Here is a 22,929-nt window from a genome sequence, read left to right on the forward strand (position 1 = left end):
GGACCCCCCCGCCCCAGAGCCCCCTTTCCCAGACCCCCCATGTGTCCTGGACCCCCCTGCCCTGGAGCCCCCTTTCCTGGGAGCAGGCAGGATGCTCTGGTCACCACAACACCAGCCGACTGGGAGGAGCTCTTGTCAACAGTCCTGGAAATAGACGTGGGTTGCTTGTTATTTTTTCATTAGGAACAAAATCCAACACTACAGTTCAGCTGTTTATCTCAGTCCAAGCTCAGGCCTCCCCTTCGTCAAGAGTTTCTGCAAAAGCCTTTCGACTCCCTTATGAACGAGGCACACCGTCACCTTGGTGGTCGCCAACACCTGCCAGCTCTTAATTGTCGTCCACCCTGTTCCATGTGGTGAAGGCAGGTTGTCTAGGCTCAGTGTCCCTGACGCCTTGTCACCCACAAGAACTGCTCGCTGGTGAGCACAGCTTAATGAGGTAAAGGCAGTAAGCCCAGGCTTCGGTTAGTAGCCTGGAGTCCACTCATGATGGGAGGTCTAAAAATTAATCTCTATGAAGTTCCGCACCCCATCCCGGCAGGAAGGCATTGGGGATGCTGGAGACACCTGTGGTTGTGTGGGGCGCTACCGGCATCTCCTGGTGGGGCCAGGATGCTGCTGACTGTCCCGCGGAGCACAGGTTGGTCCCCAGAGCAGCCACACCTATGGCCTGAGATGTCTGCAGCGCCCAGGCTGAGACGGCTCTCGGGCTAGTTGTCTTGGTTTTGTCTTGAGACTATTTAGTCACTGAGAAACGTTTTAGGTCTTGTCTTTGGTGGATAATTGGTGATGGCTGAGTGCGGACAGAGGTCAGATCACACAGTTCCCAGCTGGGACGTGAGCGGCGTCCCGGTCTCACCGGCGGTCCGCACACAGAGCAAGGGAGGGAGGCCGCCCGGAGGGGGAAGCCTTACTCTAACGTCTGGTGTCAAGTGTACGAAGCTCCTGCGGAGAGCGGAGTGCCCAGGCTGGGGGAGACTAACAGAGTGCTTGCATTTCAGTGCCCTCGACGGTTCCAAAGACAACCTCGGAAACCCTGAAGCACAAGATAAATCCTTCAGCGGGAGAGACTTACCCACACGCCGTGGACGTGTTGTTGTACACGCCAGGTGAGGCAAGCGGCTTGCTTGTTGCTGCTCTTTTCAACACTCTGGGGACACGGGGTTTGTGTTTGAGGTCAGCCCCGAAGTGAAGGGGGACAGGACCTGTGATAGGACAAGTGGGGACCAGGCAGATTTCTACTTGTTGAGGTGAAGCTCTCAGTGAGGAGATGAAGCTGGGTAGCCACTCATGGACTCCACCTTGTGAAGACCAGAGCCCGGGAGCCTACGGAGACCCCGCATCGTCGAGGCTGGAGCTGGGGAGCCCACGGAGACCCCCGCATCGTCGAGGCTGGAGCTGGGGAGCCCACGGAGACCCCCGCATCGTGAAGACCAGAGCCTGGAGGCCACGGAGACCCTGCATCGTGGAGGCCGGAGCTGGGGGGTGGGGAGGGTGGCCGCAGAGACCCCCACATTGTGAAGACCAGAGCTGGGGGAGCCCACAGAGATCCCACATCAGGAAGATCAGAACCTGGAGGCCGCGGAGGCCCCCGCATCATGGAGGCCAGAGCTGGGGAGCCCGTGGAGACCCCCACATCGTGTAGGCCAGAGCAAGGGGAGCCTGCGGAGACCCCCGCATCGTGAAGATCAGAGGCTGGAGGCCGCGGAGACCCCCACATCGTGGAGGCCAGAGCTGGGGAGCCCGCGGAGACCCCTGCATCGTGAAGACCAGAGCCTGGAGGCCACAGAGACCCCACGTCGTGGAGGCCTGAGCTGGGGGAGCCCGCGGGGACTGATATGGGGTGGACACTCCATGGAGACTCTGCTCCAACCCAGCTGTTCTTCACATTGCACAGCATTCTACAGTTTAGAAAGTGCTTGCACTCACACCCTTTCCTCTGGGGGCACTGAATCCATGCTGCTGTCCTAAGCGATTGCACCCAGGATCTCGTCTTAGGAATTGTCGGTGCATTTGCACGTCCGAACGCGTGACCACACGGGTCCTCTTCATCCGGCGCGGCTGTGCGGCCGTCTTCCCGGACGCGGACCTCCTGGCTCCCCGCAGGCTGCAGCAGAACGAAGGTCGGACAGGAATGGGTGCTGCCGCAGGTCTAAGCAGGAACGAGGATGCTTTTCTTTAAGTCTGACTTGTAAAGAATTGCGGCGGGAGGGTTGCCCGCGGGGCTCACCGAGTTGGAAAACAAAGGATGTCATTCTGGGCACTAAAGAACCTTACGGTCCAGGCACTTTGCTTCGGCTCATCAGAGTGTGAGGTGAGCGACGGTGAGCACCATGGATGTGCTCCCCTGTCCCCTTCATGGTTCTCCACGGCTGTCCCCCAGCTCACCGGTTCCAGGTGGCCATATGGCAGCTGGGTGGCAAAGCTGTTTCCTGGTGGGAGAGGACAGTGTTATCTCTTCACTGATCGTCCTGAAGACCCTGCAAAGTGACAGACTGAGCGTGAAGGAGGACAGAGCCCGGTTGGACCTCGCCCCACTGGAGACGGACCAGATTCCTCCAGTCAAGGCTCCTTGTTGACTCTAATACCACAGACTGAGACAGTTTTCATCGTGGTGTCTGGATAAATGAGTATTTTTAGACCTAATTCGGTTTCCTGTACATTAACATTGACTGGACTCTGGGCCTCCTGTCATGATGGGCTAGGTAACTCTGAGAACATCTAGAAGGGCCAGACAAACCACCATGAAGAACGGTGGAGCCCCTTTCTCCTGTGGATTGTCTGCCAACTCTGGAAGTGGTCTCTGAGAAGAGAGGAACTGAGCAGAGCTTTGGCCAGCACCAAGGGGCAAGAGGGACAAAACCAGCCAGGACCTGCTGAGAAGGGGAGTCCTGGTAAACCCGTTAGTGGTGGCTCCAGACTCCAAGGGTTACCCGAGTGTTAAGGAGCCAGCCCTCCGGCACTGAAGCCCAGCCTCAAAGCATCCCAGTCCCTGGTGGGATTGAGGAGTGTGATGGGCGGTATCTCCCCAAGGGGGCCCAGAGGCCAGTGGAATGAATACCCCAGAAAGATCGACACATTTATGTTTCCTTGATTTATGACAGAGGTGATATGACCGAGCAGGGGTTTGAGGGAAGGACAGTCGTCACCACAAATGACATTGGGACATCGTGCATCCGTATGGAAAACACGAAGCTTGGCCACACCTCAGGTCACGCACAGTTCCAAGTGGATGGAAAGGTACATGGGAAGGCACTAACAAGCATAAATGAATGAAGCAGGCAAGCTTCTAGCAGCTAACATAGAGGAGCATGTTCATGACCTCAGGGTAGAGAAGCAAACCGTACGACGCACTAGCCATGAAAAGATTGGTGGATTTGACTACTAAGATTATGGACTTTAAAAAGACACTTTCCGGGTGCCTGGGTGGCTCAGTAGGTTAAGCGTCTGCCTTTGGCTCAGGTCATGATCTCCAGGTCCTGGGATCAGGCTCCTTGCTCAGCAGGGAGCCTGCTTCTCCCTCTGCCCCTCCCCCTCAACTCATGCTCTTTCGCTTGCTCTCTCAAATAATAAATAAAATCTTAAGAAAAAAAAGAAGAGGACACTTTCAAGAGAGTGAACAGGGTAGTCCAGACTTGGACAGGATGCTGGTAACACAGCAGAGCCAACAAGCGGCTCAAGTCAAGGAGAGTAACACCACCCAGTTCAGAAATGAGCAAGAGACAGAACACCTCCCCACAGAAGATTCCCTCCACATGGCAGTTAAAGCCGTCAGCCGCTTGTGCAATCAGGGAAATGCAAACCAATCACAATCCAAAACCCCAAATCCTCACACTGTTAGAAAGGCCATGATGCAAGACCGACCCTGCCGAGTGTCAGTGAGAATGTGGAGCCTGAGGGGTGTCACACGAGCAAAAATGAACCACTGGGACTTCGTCAAGATAAAAAGCTTCTGCACAGCAGAGGAAACAGTCAACAAAACCAAAAGACAACCGACAGAATGGGAGAAGATATTTGCAAATGACATATCAGATAAAGGGCTAGTATCCAAAATATATAAAGAACTTATCAAACTCAACACCCAAAGAACAAATGATCCAATCAAGAAATGGGCAGAAGACATGAACAGACATTTTTCCAAAGAAGACATCCAAATGGCCAACAGACACATGAAAAAGTGCTCCACATCACTCGGCATCAGGGAAATCCAAATCAAAACCTCAATGAGATACCACCTCACACTAGTCAGAATGGCTAAAATTAACAAGTCAGGAAACGACAGATGTTGGCGGGGATGCGCAGAAAGGGGAACCCTCCTACACTGTTGGTGGGAATGCAAGCTGGTGCAGCCACTCTGGAAAACAGTATGGAGGTTCCTCAAAAAGTTGAAAATAGAGCTACCATACAATCCAGCAATTGCACTACTGGGTATTTACCCCAAAGATACAAATGTAGGGATCCGAAGGGGTATGTGCACCCTGATGTTTATAGCAGCAATGTCCACAATAGCCAAACTGTGGAAAGAGCTAAGATGTCCATCGACAGATGAATGGATAAAGAAGATGTGATATATATATACATGGAATATTACTCAGCCATCAGAAAAATGAAATCTTGCCATTTGCAACGACGTGGATGGAACTAGAGGGTATTATGCTAAGCGAAATAAGGCAATCAGAGAAAGACAAGTATCATATGATCTCACTGATATGAGGAATTTGAGAAACAAGACAGAGGATCAGAGGGGAAGAGGGGAAAAAAGTGAAACAAAACACCAGAGAGGGAGACAAACCATAAGAGACTCTTAATCTCAGGAAAGAAACTGAGGGTTGCTGGAGGGGAGGGGGTGGGAGGGATGGGGTGGCTGGATGATGGACACTGGGGAGGATATGTGCTATGGTGAGTGCTGTGAATTGTGTAAGACTGATGAACCACAGACCTGTACCCCTGAAATAAATAATATATGTTAATTTTAAAAAATTAAAATAAATAAAAATAAAAACATGTTTGGGTTGCTTTCCTCTTCAGGGCATCTGGACCCAGCAGAAAAAGTGGAGGATGCCCACCCCAAGTTATGGTGTGCTCTCAATGAAGGCAAAGTGACCGTGTTTGACGCTTCCTCTTGGACGATTTACCAGCATTGCTTTAAAGTGGGCACTTCCAAGTTGGTGAGTAAACACGGTGCCCTGCGACATGGCGGCTTCCCAGACTGGGCTGTGGGCATGTTATCCCACAGCATCGCCCCGTTCGGTAAACAAACAGGAGGTTGCATTGTGAGGTTTTTCACTAGATGCAACCCCGTCCTATCCTGTCAGTGTCCTTGTTTAGGTGAGCCGACGGTGGCTTTAGCCGCCCCCCAGCCTGGAACCTGAACATGGATTTCAGTGATGCGGACGCAGAGTCCTGTCTCGTATCCACATTCCCCATCCCAAGCAGAAACGTGCATTATTTTAACATATTTGGGGTTGAAAACCAAGAACAGTTTAAAGCATGTCGACATGATGTTAAGGTTTGAGCTTTTAGACTGATGACTTCAATTAAGTGAAGTTGATCATGATAGTTTGTACGAGAACAGCCATCCCCACCCCCCTCAATCCAAGGTGCTGGGGCGGGCAGTGGGACGCGGACTCAGCTCTGCTTTTCCGAGACTTCGTAAGGCCTCTGAAAACCGTGTCTTACGTCCCGCGCTGCACGGTGAGGTGCCCACAGGCACCAGGGCCCTGGCGATGGGCCCCACCCGGCACGTTTCAGGTGCATCCTGGTGTTTGCTGGTGAGGAGGCGCTGCTGGTCCGGGACTGCGGCCTGAGGTCCAGCTCAGTGAGCCCAGCGCCTCTCTTCCACACCGTCCCCCATCTCAGGGTACGTTCCTGCCGACCATCTGGTGGGAGTCATCTGCTCAGGACGCCCTCAGCGTATAAAAGAAGCTGCTGTCCCAAGAGGTGTTGCTAGGGAAGCCCTCACCTCCCTCCTCTAAGGTGAAACTGTTTTTCAGGTTTAAGGTGAGAACAGTCTAGCAGAGTTAGGTACCTCAGTGTTCAGCATCACCAACTTCGGTGGCCACGTTCCATCATGTAAACATAATGTGGCAATCTGGGGCACAGTCTAAGCTTTCAAAACTGCTGTGAACAACGGAAATGCCGTGAATTCAGATGCGTGTTGCTGGGGGCTGGGCTCGTTCTTCACTGAGTGAGCAGCAGACCTCATGTTAGATAGCAAGATGGCAAGAGGTTACTAAATTATTTCCCCCCCTAACCACACAGTGAGCCTCGGACGATAAAGTAACAGGACCCACGATAAAATATTTACTAAGGTCTAATAATGCTTGAGACCAAACAAACAAGAAGGAGAAATTGAGGAAATCGTTTTTATTCTAAATTTAATTTTTTCCTGTTGACTCTTAGTTATATGTATTTCAAAGATTTTTTAGGGATGCCTGGGTGGCTCAGTCAGTTAAGCATCCACCTTCGGCTCAGGTCATGATCCCGGGGTCCTGGGATCGAGCCCCGCATCGGGCTCCCTGCTCGGCGGGAAGCTTGCTTCTCCCTCTCCCACTCCCCCTGCTTGTGTTCCCTCTCTCGCTGTGTCTCTCTGTCAAATAAATAAATAAAAACTTAAAAAAAAAAAAACTTTTTAATAACAGAATAACTTAAAATCCTAGTTAAAATCAAAAGGCTGCATTATGTGGCCATCTCTGCTGCTCCCAGTCAGGCCAGGTAACATTTAGGTAAAGCAGTAAGTTCTCCCACTTATGTGAAAACACCTTTGTACTCATCTCACTGAGATACTCTGTACTGTTTAACAAGAAAGAAATTCAGATCATTATCTCAAGAAAATGCTGCCTCCTCTGCAATTTGAAGTTCAAAGTTGTTTAAGATATCTTTGGGCCACTAAAGAAAGACATTTTACTAAAATTATACCAGGTCTCAGGTAGATAGATGCCTCAAAAGAAAGGGCTTTTTTTTTTTTTTTTAAAGATTTTATTTGACAGAGAGAGACACAGCGAGAGAGGGAACACAAGCAGGGGGAGTGGGAGAGGGAGAAGCAAGCTTCCCGCCGAGCAGGGAGCCCGATGCGGGGCTCGATCCCAGGACTCTGGGATCATGACCTGAGCCGAAGGCAGATGCTTAACGACTGAGCCACCCAGGCGTGCCAAGAAAGGGCTTTTTCAAATGATTAATTTTGAAATTAGTAAGCTAGCATCCTTTTCTAACCTACGGGCATATTTATTGGTAAAATTAAAACTATCAGTTTTTAGGGGTGTCTGGGTGACTCAGTCTGCCCCTCCCCCCGCTCGTGCTCTCACTCTCTCTCACAAATTAAATAAAACTGGGGAGCCGGGGTGGCTCCGTCGGTTAAGCGTCTGCCTTCGGGCAGACGTGCCCGGGGCTCACCGAAGGGCCCCCGTGTCCCCCGGAGCAGAGGCGCGGCGTGGGCCGTGAGCTGTAGGGTAGGACTGCGGTGGCTGACGAGCCGTGACTGTTGGCGCTTTCCCCCCGGCCTGCGTCAGAACTGCATGGTGATGGCGGAGCAGAACCAGGTGTGGGTCGGCTCCGAGGACTCGGTCATCTACATCATCAACATCCACAGCATGTCCTGCAACAAGCAGCTCACCGACCACCGCTCCAGTGTCACGGACCTGGTTGTGCAGAACGGGACGCCCAGGTACCGCGGGGCTTTGCTGGGACAAGGGACCCTTGGGCTCCTGGGTGGGTGGGGAGCCCCGAGCAGGAAGGGCTCCCAGCCGCTGTGGGCGACTGCCCGCGGGGCCAGGCCGGCCGTGGAGAGCGAAGCGGGTCTGTCACAAGCCGAGCCAGGTGATGTTCTTGTTTCTGGTCCTGAGCACGGAGGAGCGGTTCCCCTGCAGGCCAGCTGCAGGGTAGGCATGGTGGCCACTGGCCACGGGTTACGTGGCCTTCCTTGCCCGCTCTTGGGGTCTGGGCGTCTGCCAAGAACCTGCGGCTTGCAGACACATCATTCCGGTTCTCCAGCTTCACACGGTGCTCCGTGTCCAAATCTCCCTTCTTATAAGGACGCCAGTCATACTGGATGAGGGTCCACCCTGTTAACTTTAACTTGAATACCTCCGTAAAGACCCTGTTTCCAAGTACTGTTGCACTCTGACGTCCTGGGGGTTAGGACTCCAGCGGATCTTTTTGGGGGGATACAGTTCAGTCTGGAAGATGTGTCTGCTTCATTCACTGTCTTTGCCGTATTAAGAATGTCAGCCCAGAGAACAGCCGTCTGTTCTCTTTGCTGTGTGTCCTGTGCTTAGAACGGGGCCCTGCACACAGTAGGTGCCCCGGGGAGCCCGGAGAATGAGGAGGGGTCCCATTTCCCTCTGTGAAGGAAGCGGAGGCTCCAGGAGCAAGGTCACCTACTTCAAAGAGGCAGCCCTGCCCAGGGCGCGGGTGCCCCCCCCCCCGCTCTGCTGCTCTCCTCCATGCAGCCCCCCACTGCCTTGTCCCCTGAGTTTTAGGGGTGCCATCTGTCCTCAGGTGGGCCCGCTCAGAACATAAGGCACTGACCTGAAAATTCATCACTCTCGGGCTGAAGGGGCCGCGCATCGCTCTGGCTCGCGCCCGCCCCTCTCCTGTAGCCGCTGGTGGCCGACGCGGCGCTGATTTGTGAACTTGGGCTGGGACGGGGCACGTGCTTGGTCTCGCCCTGTGTCCGGGGCTAGATTTGACTCCGTGGTCGTGTTACGGTTCTGCAGAGCCGGCGGCTGCAGGGCAAGGAGAGGCGTCCCCAGAAAACCGTGTTTGCCCGCTGCATCTGTTACGTTGTAACTAATTGTTCTGTCCACGGGGATGGGGGTGGTGGACCTGTACGTAATGGTAACTTTGTACGCCTCGGGGTTAAAGCCTGTTGGAGCCAAACCTGCTCTTGTGTGTTCACACCACCAGCAAGGTGTATTCGTGCAGCAGGGACGGGACCATCCTGGCGTGGAACGTGAGCACCCTGCGAGTGACCAGCAGGTTCCAGCTGCCGGGCGGCAGGCTCTCGTCCATCAGCCTGCATGACGGCTGCCTGTGGTGCTGTAAGTCCTCGGTCCCCCGCTGTCCCCAGGGGCTCCGGAGCCCTGCTCCAGCAAGAGGAGACTGAACGCGAGCTCGAGGCCTATTTCCTTTGCTGTGCACCTTCCCAGCCTTCCCACTCGGACTCCTTCTCTGTGCTCACTGGCTCCATGCTCGTCTCCTGTCTGTGTGGCTTCTCGGGCCTCCCTCCCCGACGGCGGCCGGGACGCCGGCATCCTCCCACCTGCTGCCTGTCTCTCTCCTGCTCACCTCTGCTCTCGCCAGGCCCTGCTTGGAGCGTGAATGCAGCCCCCATGCCCCCTGGAATCATCACTGCTCCTTCCAGGAGCCCTCTGTGGCCCTGTCACTTTGTGTGTGACCCACGGCCCCCCAGCCGAGGGCAAGCAGGGCAGGGCCTGCCGGGCACGCCTCGGCACAGACCTCGGGCCAGGACTCTGTGGAGCTCGGCTGGGCATCCTGCCCGGGGTGTGATGGGAGGTGCGGAGGCTCGGCCTGGGGGCGTAGGTCCTGCATTTCTGAGCATCCCAGAGCACATTGTCTGCACTTTTAAGTCTTCCCTGGGCTGTGCCAGATGCCAGGGTGATGGTCATGAACGTAATTTTTTTAAACTTGAAGCATATTTTACATATGGTAAAATGCACAAACGTGAGTGTCGTTCGTTGGATTTTGACAAAAGCATCCAGGACATAACCACCCAAGGACCCAGGTATTTCCATCACAGCGGAAAGTTCCTCTGCACCCCTTTCCAGGTAGCGCCTGCCCAGAGGCCACCGGTTGTGGATTCTGCCGCCTGGGGCTGTGTTGCCCGTTCCCGAGCCTTCCCCACACGGACTCCGCAACAGGGGCCCTTCTGCAGCCACGCTGTTCAGAGCCTCTTGTGCGCGGGGCCACCTGCGATGTTTGTTTTCGGCTCACTCCCGCGATTGCGGAGTTCGATTTGGTCGTACGAATATACCGCGATGTGGTCATCCAAGGGTTAACCCGGTGTTTACCCCATTGAGAAACCATCTGACTCTTCTCCGAAGCTGCTGCACCATGTGGGTTCCGATTCCTCCGCACCTTCACTGTGCTGGTTTTTACTGTCAGCGCCCCCATGGCTGTGTGCGGTGGCGTCCCACGGCGGCCGCCCTGCCTTACCAGCCGCGTGCCGGGGTGCGTGTGCCCTGTGCGTGTGTGCGTGTTGTCTACAGCAACGGCCGCGCGCCAGTCTGCTCACTTCTAGCGCCGTTCCGACAGCTCGGGTGGGAGCTTGCTGTCCCCTCCGCCCCTTTCCCTTTCCCACCTGTCCTTCTTTGCTTTTGTTACTCCGTCTAAAAGAAGGCAGGAAAGAATTTTTTATATTCAGTTTATTTTTCTGTCTTTTTAGCTCTACATTTTTTTTGCTTTACTTTTTAGTGGTTGCTCGAAGGACTGCAGTATCAGCCTGCCCTTCTCACGGCCGACCTTAATGTCATGTAAGCTCACAGCAGTATCAGCAATTCCATTTTCTGCCCCTTTTGCTACTATTGTTAAAAGCAGTATTTTATTTCTACAACTGTGATAAACCTCAGAAAATATTTTTTAAATTTTTGCGTAAGTACTCAGTGATTTTTACCCATATGTTTACCGTTTCTGGGGAACTTTGTACCTGGTTTCCATCTGCATCGCTTCCCTTAGCTCAAGCATTTCCCTTAGTATTTCTTATGACCTGAGTCTGCTATAAGCAAATTCCAGGCTGATAGACTGTTTTTTTTTTTTTCCCCCACACTTTAGACATATCTTTCCATCGTTATGTAGCTTTGTTCCTGATGAGAAGTCGGCCCTGTTTCTTACTGTTCGGCTGATACATCCTGTCTGGTTTCTGTGGCTGCATGGAAGCGTTGTCTTTGCTTTTCTCGAGTCGGACGAGAGCGTGCTTAGGCGTGAAGGTCTTCATGTCTGTCTCACTTACGGTTTACTTTCGTGAGTCGGGGAGACTTTTAACCATTACTCATTCCAGTATTTTTGTGCATTCTCTTTCTCCGTGTCTTCTGGGATCTTAATTGTGTGTGTGTGTGTGTGTGTGTGTATTCTAGAATTATATTAGAATATAATATAAATATATATAATAATATAATAATATATATCTCAGGCTACTGGATAATGTCCCACAGGTCTCAGGCACGGCTATAATTTTTTCCTTCTTTTCTCTGCTGTAGCTTGGTTAAGACCAGACCCTTTCTTCATCTGTGTCCTGTCTGCTGCTGGACCTGTCCAGCAAATTTTCATTTCAGTTCGAGAATTTCCATTTCTCTTCTAAAGTCTCCATGTCCACCCATCCTCTTTATATCTTCCTGTGAGTTTTTAAATTTATTCGTAATTGCCGGTTGAGCTCCTTCTCTGCCGGATCCTGGGTCATCTGTGGGTCTGCCTGTGTGCACTACTGCTTCTGTTGGACCCTAGTCGTATCCTCGTGCTTCGCGTGTGCGGGAGTTACTGTATCCTGGATGTTGTTGATGACACATCTAGGAGACTCTGGTCATAGCCTTCTTTAGAGACCATTAGGTTTTGTTCTAGAAGGTCATTAAATTACTTCCTGGCCAATCACTTTATTCTTGTGTAGAGGCTCGGTTTTTGGCTTTTCTGGGGTAAATGTATTTCACTTTTGACCTTAGTCCTGGAGCACATAACACTTTGTTCTGGTGCACAGTCTTGGTTTTTGTAAGCACAGCTCTTTTAGGGTCGCAAGGGAGTGCCTGAGGTATGTACGAAGCCTTCTAGCCTGATGAGCTACTATTTTGAACTGTTCCAGTTCTGCCTTCTGTGCTTATGCACAGTTCAGGAGTCAGCCAAGGATTTGAGAATCTATACATACATTTTTGGGCTCCCTCGTTTGGGGGTATTCCTTCTTTCCAGCCACATTGGCAGCCCTAAATCATACCCTTAAGCAAGGTGGACTGTGATAGCGCTAGAACATTTATTCCTCAGTGTCCCACGGAGAGCTGGGAAGTACCCCCAGGGAAACCTGGGTGTGTGTGCAGGTTATGGGGTTTACTTCTTTTCTTTCAAGGACCATATGCCTCAGCCTTGATCTCCAGTGTGTGTGTGTGTGTGTGTGTGTGTGTCCAGCCCAGATGCATTTTGGACTACCAGAGCTGACCAAACTCTGGGCTAAAAGGTGCCTATTACATACAGTGAGGGAGCGAACAGAGGACAGAATGCCTTTTATTTTCCAAGTTAATACAATAAGTAGTTTTCCTATTTAGCAACAATGAGAAAAGTGGGGTTTCTTCAGGTAACAGAGAGCGCATGCCTGAGAAGTGTTTCCTAAGTCTCTTTCTGAACAAGAGTAACAAGCGGAAACCTCGGTCCCTCATCAGATGTCCCCGGTGCAGAGCCTGGGACCAGGTCAGGGTCTTCTCACGTCGGGCCGTCGGTGTGCTCGGAGGCAGCACCTAACAGTGAGGGCCGGCCAGGCGGTGCGTCTCGCTCCTCCCCAGGCGCTGGGTGAGGCGAGCCTGAGGGGCTGCGATCTTCCTCTCTAGTCCAGTAATGCGACCTCAGACCTGCGTGTCTTCCGCCAGGGCAGCGTGGCCGGCTGCCCTTGCTCGAGCACCCCGTGCCTGAGTGCTGGGTCGTCTTCTAGGAGGGAAGCAGACCCCGTTCCCACACCCCGTGGTTCTGCTGTGGCCTTCAGGTGGGTGCGTTCAGGTTCGGGCTTTGCCGCCAGACAGCTGGTCACTTTGGAGTCTGTGTCTTCATTTGAAAGTGAGATAGAATACTACCCTTCCCCCTGCAGAGCTCGCTAACGGCTACAAGATGCAAGAGGCCATGGGGCGCCTGGGTGGCTCAGTCGTTAAGCGTCTGCCTTCGGCTCAGGTCATGATCCCAGGGTCCTGGGATTGAGCCCCGCATCGGGCTCCCTGCTCAGCGGGGAGCCTGCTTCTCCCTCTCCCACTCTGCCTGCTTGTGTTCCCTCTCTCACTGTCTCTCTCTGTCAAATAAATAAATAAAATCTTTAAAAAAAAAAAAAAAAAAAAAAGATGCAAGAGGCCAAAGCACCATCGTCCTCAGAGTGCTGCGCTGGGGACAGTAGCCCTCCTCTTTGCTCCACTGCTCACGCCCCTCTTGAGCCTTGTCTTGTCCCGTGCCCCTTCCTATGGGGCCCCTTCCTGGGCTCTGCGTCCAGTGCGCTGAGAGGGGGCCTGAGGGGCAGAAGTGCCTCCCACAGGGCGGGCCCGGTGTTCCTAACCAGCCGCAGCATCACGAGGGCCTCACCAGTTAGCCCAAGTGGATGATGGCATATCTGCCTAACGGGCCATCATAGGACGAGGTTTTGCTTATGAGGTCTCGGGAAAACCACCCTGTCCCCAGCTTAGAAGAAGGAGAGATGGGATGGCAGCTCTCGGTTTCCATGACTGAAACCCCAGCTGAGCTTCCGAGTCCTCGGGGCGGCCAGGGGCAGGGGGCTCCGCTGTGTGGAGGCTGAGTGTCAGAGGGGGCCTGCGGTGCGCTGGCTGGCGACAGGAAGCCGGAGCGGCACGCCTGGGGGCTCCCGGCTCCTCTGCATCCAGCTGGCGCCCCCCCGCCCGAGGCCGTGCCCGCCTGTCCCCAAGTCTGTGATGCTGGTGCAGTGACCTCAGCGCCGGGGGCAGGGCGCGCGCAGCAAACTCACAAGGAGAGAGCGTCCGGCCGCCTGCAGCTCTCTCGGTTTGCAGAAAGCCACGTTCCTTGAGTGATTCACAGACGCGGAAGCACGTGGAGACGCGTGGCCCTGTCACCTTCACTGCTCATGCCAGACGGGGAGGACTGGCTGTGTCTTCAGGGGGCAGGAGAGGAGGAAGGGTCCCAAAGCTGCCGTGTCCTCATCAATAACGGCGCAGTGACGGCCACCGGGGCCGCGAGGTGGCAGCGCGTGGCAGCTGGCTGCCCAGGAAGACCTTTCCAGCCGCTTCGTCCCTGTGCCCCAGATGCGCCCCCGGCCTCATGCTCGTCCCTCCGTTCTGCAGGCACCGGGAACAGTATTGTGGCTGTCACGTCGAGCGGACTGCTTTGTCAAGAACTGAAGATCAGCGAGAACGCTGGGGACGTCGGCACGTCCTTCCTCAGTCTCCAGCTCCTCCCCGAGGTATCTGTCCCCGCAGCGCCGTGGGGGCCGGCTCCCCGGAGCGCTGGGCCACCAGCCACAGCCTGACTTCTGTTTCAGCAGGAGCAGCTCTGGGCGGCGTGTGCCGGATTCAACAGCATCTACGTTTGGAGCCTGAAGGACCTGACCCGGCGCCCTCAGGCGGTTCACCTTCAGGACTGCTCCGAGGTCAGCTGCATGATCACGGTGAAGAAGCAGGTAAGGCGAGGAGCCACGCCTCCCCCAGAGCACCCCCCCAGGCTCCAGGAGGACTTGGATTTGGGGGTGCACCATTCCACCCGGTACACCGGGTAAAGCACACCTACAGGGGTCCCCCTTCCCGGGCCAGGCTGCGTGTGGCCGACGCCCCCTCCGTTTCTCCCTGGCAGATCTGGGTAGGCGGCACAGGTCTGTCACAGGGGAAGTCCAAAGGGAAGATCTACGTCATCGACACCGAGAGGAGGACGGTGGAAAAGGAGCTGGTGGCCCACATGGACACGGTGAAGACCCTGTGCTCGGCAGAGGACAGATACGTGCTGAGCGGGTCAGGCAGCGGGGAGGGGAAGATCGCCATCTGGAAAGTTGAGTAAACGTGGGTGAACATGCTGAAAAGGTCTGTGTTCTGCCCCCCTACCGGTGCCCCCCGGAGAAGGTGGGGTGGGGAGCCAGTCCGGGCCCCCAGCGGGGGAGGGCGGTGTGTCGGACTTTCCTGATTGAACCGTACCAACAGCCTTTCAGGTTGGGGTGCTTCTCAGGCAGGCAGCTGGATCAACTTGCTCATTGGCTCTGCTGTGAAGTTACCCTGTGTGTTGTCTAGAAAGTTCCAGAACCCACGACTAGGGGCCAGCATCAGAGCCAGAGGGAAGCGATGTAGCCAAATCACGTATGACCGGCAGACCTCAAGTCTCTGGTTTGCATTTCCTGTACTTCACTCATTCAAATATACAGTAAGCACCAGTTTGCAGGAGACCTACAGCCTTAGGCTGACCTCGTTTCCAGCAGTTTATGAGAGGTGTTCTTTAAATGACAGCTTTGTGGTTGAAGAGATTTGTGCCTGCCCCTTGCTGCGCCCGCTCAGAGCAGGTGACCGAGGAGGGGACAGGGAGGGGACAGCACTGTACTCAGGGTGTCTGGACAGGGGCTGGGCCAGCTGAGGCAAGCTCTGTGTTTCTTTCCTTTAACTAATGCCAAGTTTTTATAATGAAGAAACCTAGAGAGACTTTGCTGCCAAAGATCACAGAGGAGGAGTTCCACCTAAAATAGCCCTATATAATCGAGTTTTCTAGTGAAGTTGCTGCCACTCACGGTCCCGTACCTTTCAAGCGTCTGCTTCTTGTGTGAGTATCATCTCTGTCTCCGTAGATGGTGCTGTATTATTTAACTGAAGATGATCTTATTAGCTATAAATAAGTATTTGCAAAAACAACCTCTTACCCGTTTTTACTGTAATATTGAGATGTCCCTCCCTCGGTGTCCAGCAAGGAAGGTTTTGACATAGTTACTGGATGTGGAGGGAGCATCCCCCTGATGGCACCGTCTGAGGGCCTGTGGCCTCTCCCCCGATGGACCCACCATGAGCTCAGCCGCAGATGGGGCTGCTAGACCCTCTGCCCTGGGCTTGTGGAACTCAGACGCCGCGCCGGACCTCACTCACCCTGAGAGGTCACAGACGGTGTTCATCAGGCCCTCAGGACAGGGCCGAGCTCAGTAGCGTCCAGAACCTCCAGATGAAAGCTTTGACCAGGCCTTGCATTTGTCTGCAGGACCTAAGCGTTTTGCAGGGTCCAGATGACGGACCCAGATTTTGGGGTGTTCTGGGAATGTGGTGCAGAGAACAGCTAGGTGGCCTTAGGCCCCCGCGACTGTGCTTACGAAGAGGGTGTGCTCCTGACTTCTAGAAGGAAACAAAGGTTGAATTCTGCTTTTGTAAACACATGAAAAATTAGTCAAATCCTGTCAGAAATACTCATAAATTATTTCATGTCAATCCACACATAACCAGGTATTTTCACCTTGTCAATAATAAATTCCTTTGTTGATTAAACGCTGACGTCCTGTCTCCTTACTTTCCCCACATTCACTGGTGGGAGAGAGCTATAAAATAATCCAGGACCATTTTGGGTTTGCTCTTGATTCATTCTAAGCATGCATTGTTATTTTAATGCAGACTTTTCATTCCCTTTATTCTTGGTGATAATTTCCAAGATCTTACTTGACAGTGATAGAGTGGCCGGTGGGGGTTGTTAAAATGGGAAGGGTACTTTATGCCTTCGGTGTTTCCCCTGTGCTTTGAAGAGGTTCCGTGATGAATGACTTGTCACGGGAAGCCCCGGATGAGCTGGAATTCATTAGACAGACGACGCCTTCCCTGTCTTGGCTTCAGAAACCTGAATTAAGTTGGTACCAAAAAAAAAAAAAAAGTGTTTATCTTGAACGAGAAGCCAGTTGACCTTAATATGATTTCAGCTCTCCAGCTGTATTTCAAACAATAGAAGAGAAAGCTTGCTTTGGGTGCCGGCCCAGCGCTACGACGCCCATCACAAGCTTGCCCCACTCCGCTACTGCTGAAGTTGTCCAGATGGTCACTTGGTACCGTCTTTACGATCTGCTCTCTGAATATGTGCACGCATCGGCTGCTCTCAAGTGACAACCTTGGAATCGGATGTGATTGTAATGTCTGAATTAAAAGCACATGACTTCTGTCCATTTCTAGAAGATTCCTTAGGAAGATGAAGGGGTGCTTTCTCTGCATGGCTGGGGAAGGCTTGGATAGAAAGCCAGGCAGAGTTGCCCCACTGCCTGGAAATGTCTGTATTTCTTGCAGCGATGCCATGGGATCTCCGGGTGAGTAAGAGGCTCAGACACTCAGGAACTAGTTTCTCACCTGTGCTGCTACGCTCAGCTGTGGCATGACCTTCAGCTGCACAGGACTCCAAAGCTCGGGGTTTCTGTGCCTTGGAACAGAGAGGTGGAACAGGGCCCTAGGTGAGGCCAGAGGACCGGGGGCCCTAGTCCAGGCCTAGTCCATGAAGTCCTGGGCTGGTGGGGTGACTAAGAAGGGCACTCCACTGCTGGGCCCTGGAACGGCCCAGAGAATACTCCAGCCAGGCTGCTTTGCTGGGCGCTCGTGAAAATACTCAGAGCTTATAAACACGTGACCGCAGCTGCAGTGGCCCAGAAAGGCCAGTCCATGTCCTGTGCCCTGTGGCTGTGTCCTGTGTCCTGTCCCCTATCCCCTGGAGATCCCAAGATGAGGTCATCCTGGCTTAGGGCAGGCCCTAAATGCAATGACAGGTGTCCTTGGAAGAAGACATAGACCAACACACACATCATCTACAAGAGATGCACTTTAAATACACCAACCTGGGGCGGAGGGCTGGGGGGGCGCCGTGAAAGCTGGAACAAGCACACCAGGCAGACAGCACAGTTGTGGTATCGCTATTCGCGTCAGACAAAACAGACTCCGACTCAGGTGTGCATAATGCCAAAAAGACAATTCTGTTCCTTGTGATACTGTTATTAATCCATAAGACATAATAATCCCATATATATATGCACTTAATAGAGCTTCAAGACACATGAAGCAGACGTGGTAGAACTATAGGAGAAAACAACAGATCCACACTAGGAGTCGGGAGATTTTCACACCCTTCTTTCGGTAAGTGAGAGAACCAGTAAACAAAAACTCAGCGACGACACAGAAGGTTCAACACCATCCGCCCGTGTGACCTGACGTCACAGAACGCTACACCCCACAACAGCAGGATCCCCCTTTTCAAGTGTACATAGAATGTTCATCAAGCTAGATCATACGCTGGACCATAAAATAAGTGTGAAAAGATTTAAATCTTACAGAATATGTTCTCAGACCACACCAAACTTCAATTAGAAATCAACAGCAACAATGCCCTCAAAATCCCCAAATTAAAATTATGTTGGAAATTAAACATTACTTCCAAATAACCTATGGGTCAAATAAAAATATTACACAAGAAATTAAAAAAGTACAAAATTCATGGGATGCAGTTAAAGCAGTGTTTAGAAGAAAAGTTATCACTTTAAATGCCTCTATTAGAAGAAAGGTTTAAAATTAAACTTCCATCATAAGAATATAGGAAAAGATAAAAGCATATTTAATCCAAAATATGTAAAGGAGGGAAATAATAAAGATAAGACCAAAATCAGTGAAATGGAAAGCAATCAACAAAGCCAAAAGTTGGTTCTGTAAAGTAATTGGTAAAGTCTCGTAAAACCAATCAGAAAAGGAGCAGACACAAATCACCAGTGTCAGGAACGAAAGACAGGCTGAAATCTTCTCATCAAAACAGTAGGTGAACAACTTTATGGCAATAAATTTGGTGAAATATACAAAGTCCTTGAGAAACAACTGTATGAAGCCGAAGCCAAGGCAAGAAGAAATAGAAAATCTTAATAGTCCTACATCTATTAAGGAAATTGACTTTGGTCAAAAACCTTTCCGCACAAGAAATCCCAGGCCCTGTGGGTTTCATTAGTGAATTCTAACAAACTCTTTAGGATGGAATACTAGAATCCCACAGAAGTCTTTCAGAAGGATAGGGAGCACTTCCTGACCCATTTAGGAGACCAGCATGATGCTGTACTAAAACCGGACAAAAGATCTTACAGGAAAAGAAAAGTACACATTGGTTCCCCTCATGAACATAGATGCAAAATGCCTGAACAAAGTATTATCCAGTTGAATCCAGCAACATTTTGAAAGGATAATACAGCATGACCAAGTGGGGCTTGCTCCAGGAATGCAAAGTTAATTTAACATTCGACAATCAATCTGGAAATTCCACATCTTAACAGAATAAAGGAGAAAAGCCACAGTGGTTATCTCAACAGATGCAGGAAAAAAATGACAGAATAAAATAATCGTTCACAATACATACTCTGGCAAACTGAGAAGCAAACATCCTCAGACTGATACAGGGCACTTGCAGGAACGCACAACGGACGTCCCCACCTGACGGCCGCAGACCGCTGCGCCCCTCCAAGACTGGGAACAGGGCAAGGACGTGCACTTTCATCCCCCCATTCAACACCACACCGCAGGTCTTGGCCTTGGCACGAAGGCAAAAATAGATGATTAAAAGATTGGACAGGAAGGACAAACTATTTATACACAGCCAGCATTATCGATTACATAAATCCTAAAGAATCTTTTTTTAAAGGAAGTATTAGACCAAGCAAATTTAGCAAGATTGTGGGATACAGGTCAATACAGAATAACCACTGCATTTCTATATTAACAAACAACTGGAAAATGTAAAAATATGACTTACGACAGCATTAAAAACACATCAGATACGAATAAATTTAATGAAAAAGACGTGCTAGACCTGTATGCTGAACTCAAAAACACTGCTGAGAGAAATTTTAAAAGGCCTAAATAAATGAAAAATATACTATGTTTATGGATGAGAAGATTAATTGTAAAGATGTTCTTTCCAAGTCAGCCCAGTAGATTCAATGTAATTCCAATCTAAATCCCAACACAATTTAAAAATACATACGATGGGCGTCTGGGTGGCTCAGTTGGTTAGGCGACTGCCTTCGGCTCAGGTCATGATCCTGGAGTCCCAGGATCGAGTCCCGCATCGGGCTCCCTGCTCGGCGGGGAGTCTGCTTCTCCCTCTGACCCTCCCCCCTCTCATGTACTCGCTCTCTCAAATAAATAAATAAAATCTTTAAAAAAAAAAAATACATACGTTGACAATTTGACATGCGCAGGTATGCACGCACACATGGAAATGCAAAGTTGAATAGTCAACCTCGGAGAAGATTGGAGCTAGAGAACTCGTAGTACGTAATGTAAAGCTTCCCCAAAAGCTACAGTGATTAAGACGGTAAGAGTGTGGGCATAAATAGATCAATGGAACAGAAAGTCGGATCTAGAAACATACGCATAACTGACTATCAGTTGATACAACTGTCAATTGACAGTTGATATTCAACAAAAATTGCAAGACAATTCAGTAGGGAAATCTTTTCCACAAATAGTGCTGTAACAACTGGATAAATGTGTGGAAATAGGAAGAAGCTCAACCCTAATCTCACTTCAAAAAATTTAATTCGAGGTGGTTCATCTAGATGTAAAACTTTAACTTCTAGAAACAAACACAAAATATCTTTGCAACCTTGGTACAGATAAAGATATCTTAGAGAAAACACAATAAAAGCTAAATAGGAAAAAAAATGATAAATTGGACATCATTAAAATACATCATTAAGAAATTAAAAAAAAAAAACACCTAGAAGGAAATATTTACAATGCTGGATCTGACGAAGACTTATACCCATGACATATAAAGAGCTTCTACAAATCAATACAAAGACAAACAGCCCAATTAAAAAATGGGCAAAGGATACTTTACTAATGAAGATACATAGATGCCAATTTGAAAAGATGCTTAAAATCATTAGTCATTTAGGAAAGACATTAAGCCACAATGAAATACTACTTGATAGTCATTAGAATAGCTCACATTAGGGCGCCTGGGTGGCTCAGATGGTTAAGCGTCTGCTTTCGGCTCGGGTCGTGATCCCGGGGTCCTGGAATCGAGTCCCACATCGGGCTCCCTGCTCAGCAGGGAGCCTGCTTCTCTCTGCCTCTGCGTCTTTCTCTCTCCCCCTGTGTTTCATGAATAAATAAATAAAATCTTAAAGAAAAAAAAGAATAGCTCATATTAAAGAGTCACAATAATGAACATAGATGAGGATACGCAGCAAATGGGATCTACTATGTATGACAGCAGTCGTCCACTGCTGGATAAAAATAGCACAGTCACTTTGGGAGAACTGTTTGCCAGTTTCTTTTACTTTTTTAAGATTTATTTTATTTGAGAGAGCAAGCAAGAGCACAAGCGGGGGGAGGGGCTGAGGGAGCGGGAGAAGCAGACTCTCCACTGAGCAGGGAGCCTGACACAGGGCTCCATCCCAGGACCCCGAGATCATGACCAGGGCCAAAGGCAGACGCTTAACCGTCTGAGCCACCCAGGTGCCCGTTTGCCAATTTCTTAATGACACATACCTACCATACAACTCCACAATTCCACACCTCGGGGTTTTTTGTTTTTTTTTTTAAGATTTATTTATTTTAGAGAGAGAGAGAGAAAACCACAAGCAGACTCCCCGTGAACAGGGATCCCAACACGGGGCTTGATCTCACGACCCTGAGATCATGACCTGAGCCGAAATCAAGAGTTGGACGCTTAACCGACTGAGCCACCCAGGCGCCCCCCTCACCTCGTTTTTTTACCCAAGAGGAACGAAAACCTGTGTCTACAAAGAGACTCTTATGAGTATGTCTGTAGCATCTTTATTTGTAATCGGGCTACACTGGAGACGCCCATCACCCAGAGACGGATGTGGTGCGTCCTCCCATCAGTGAAGAGACTGGCCCACTTGGCGGTGTGTACCACCCTCAGAGGCCGTGCGATGAGTGAAAGCAGCCAGGCAGAAAGGCTACAGACTCTGTTTCCATCCACATTTCGTCCAAAACAGACAAAACTAATCCCTGCTAAGTTCCTATCAGTGGTTGCCTGGTATCTAATCAATGTAAATGTAGGATTGGATTGAGCTGGAAGGCGTCAAGAGAGAACTTTCTGCAGTGAGAAAGATGTTCTATGCAGAATGCGTGTGTGTTACTCAGGGGTGTGCACGTGGTAAAACTCACAGACTCGCACACTGTGTCTGTCGCCGTATGTCAGGTCACCTCAATCAAAAACCAGAACAGAAAAATCACTATGGATCTACAGCTGTTGAAAAAGATAGTAAGGGAATATTTTGAATTTGATGCCAATGAATTTGACCACATGGCTGGAATGTAAACATTATTTCAAAGGCACAAACCAACAAAGCTCATTCCAGAAGAAATAGCCTGAAGAGCCTCATTTCTAATCAAGAGATTTAACCCACAGTTTAAAACCTTCACATGAAGACAATTTCATAAAGAATTCACCAATGGGGGCGCCTGAGTGGCTGGGTTGGTTGAGCATCTCACTCTTGGTTTTGGCTCAGGTCATGATTTCAGGGTCGTGGGATAGAGCCCCGCGTTGGGCTCTGTGCTAGCATGGAGCCTGCTTGGGATTCTCCCTCTCCCTCTGCTCTGCACCCTCCTCACATGTTTTCTTTCTAAAATAAATAAATCAATCTTTTAAAAAATTCACTGATGAACTCTTCCAAACATACAAGGATAACATGTAATTTCTATGCTAATTTTTTTCATAAAAATAAGGAGTGAACACCTCCCTATCTCATTTTATGATACCAATATTACCTTGCTACCAAAACCAGACATTACAAAGAAAAAAAAAAACACCATTTCCCTTCATAAATATAAACATTAAAATCTTTAACAACATTTTAGAAATTCAAATCCAGCAATAGCGGCGCCTGGGTGGCTCAATCGGTTAAGCGTCTGCCTTCGGCTTGGGTCATGGTCCCAGGGTCCTGGGATTGAGCCCCGCATCAGGCTCCCTGCTCCGCGGGAAGCCTGCTTCTCCCTCCCCCACTCCCCCTGCTTGTGCTCCCTCTCTCATTGTCTCTCTCTCTGTCAAATAAGTAAATAAAATCTTAAAAAAAAAATCCAGCAATAAGTGAAAAGGATAATACCTATGACTGAGTAGAATTCATCCCAGGACTGGTAGGATATTCGAGACCATGAAGTAATTCACTGTATTAACAAACTCAGAACGAGGAACACATGCTCATTTCACTAGATTCAGAAAGAGCCCATGAGGGAATTCAGCGTCCGCTCAGGACGAAAGCTTGCCGTCGTACTT

At 50.5% G+C, this 22,929-nt stretch overlaps 1 protein-coding gene across 1 annotated transcript in view; it reads left to right on the forward strand.

The window, feature by feature from the left end:
• The window catches only part of DENND3 (DENN domain containing 3), a 55,705-nt gene extending 36,086 nt beyond the window's left edge, over positions 1–19,619 (forward strand). The window contains exons 18-24 of the mRNA XM_032416108.1: positions 1,002–1,109; positions 5,029–5,168; positions 7,509–7,663; positions 8,905–9,038; positions 14,004–14,122; positions 14,201–14,338; positions 14,509–19,619. Coding sequence (XP_032271999.1) covers positions 1,002–1,109; positions 5,029–5,168; positions 7,509–7,663; positions 8,905–9,038; positions 14,004–14,122; positions 14,201–14,338; positions 14,509–14,709 — 995 coding nt within the window. The 3' untranslated portion in view covers positions 14,710–19,619. The remainder of the gene's footprint in view (positions 1–1,001; positions 1,110–5,028; positions 5,169–7,508; positions 7,664–8,904; positions 9,039–14,003; positions 14,123–14,200; positions 14,339–14,508) is intronic.
• Positions 19,620–22,929: the final 3,310 nt, after the last annotated feature.

Source organism: Phoca vitulina, unplaced genomic scaffold (genome assembly GCF_004348235.1).
Source record: "Phoca vitulina isolate PV1807 unplaced genomic scaffold, GSC_HSeal_1.0 scaffold18, whole genome shotgun sequence".
Taxonomy (NCBI): Eukaryota; Metazoa; Chordata; class Mammalia; order Carnivora; family Phocidae; genus Phoca; species Phoca vitulina.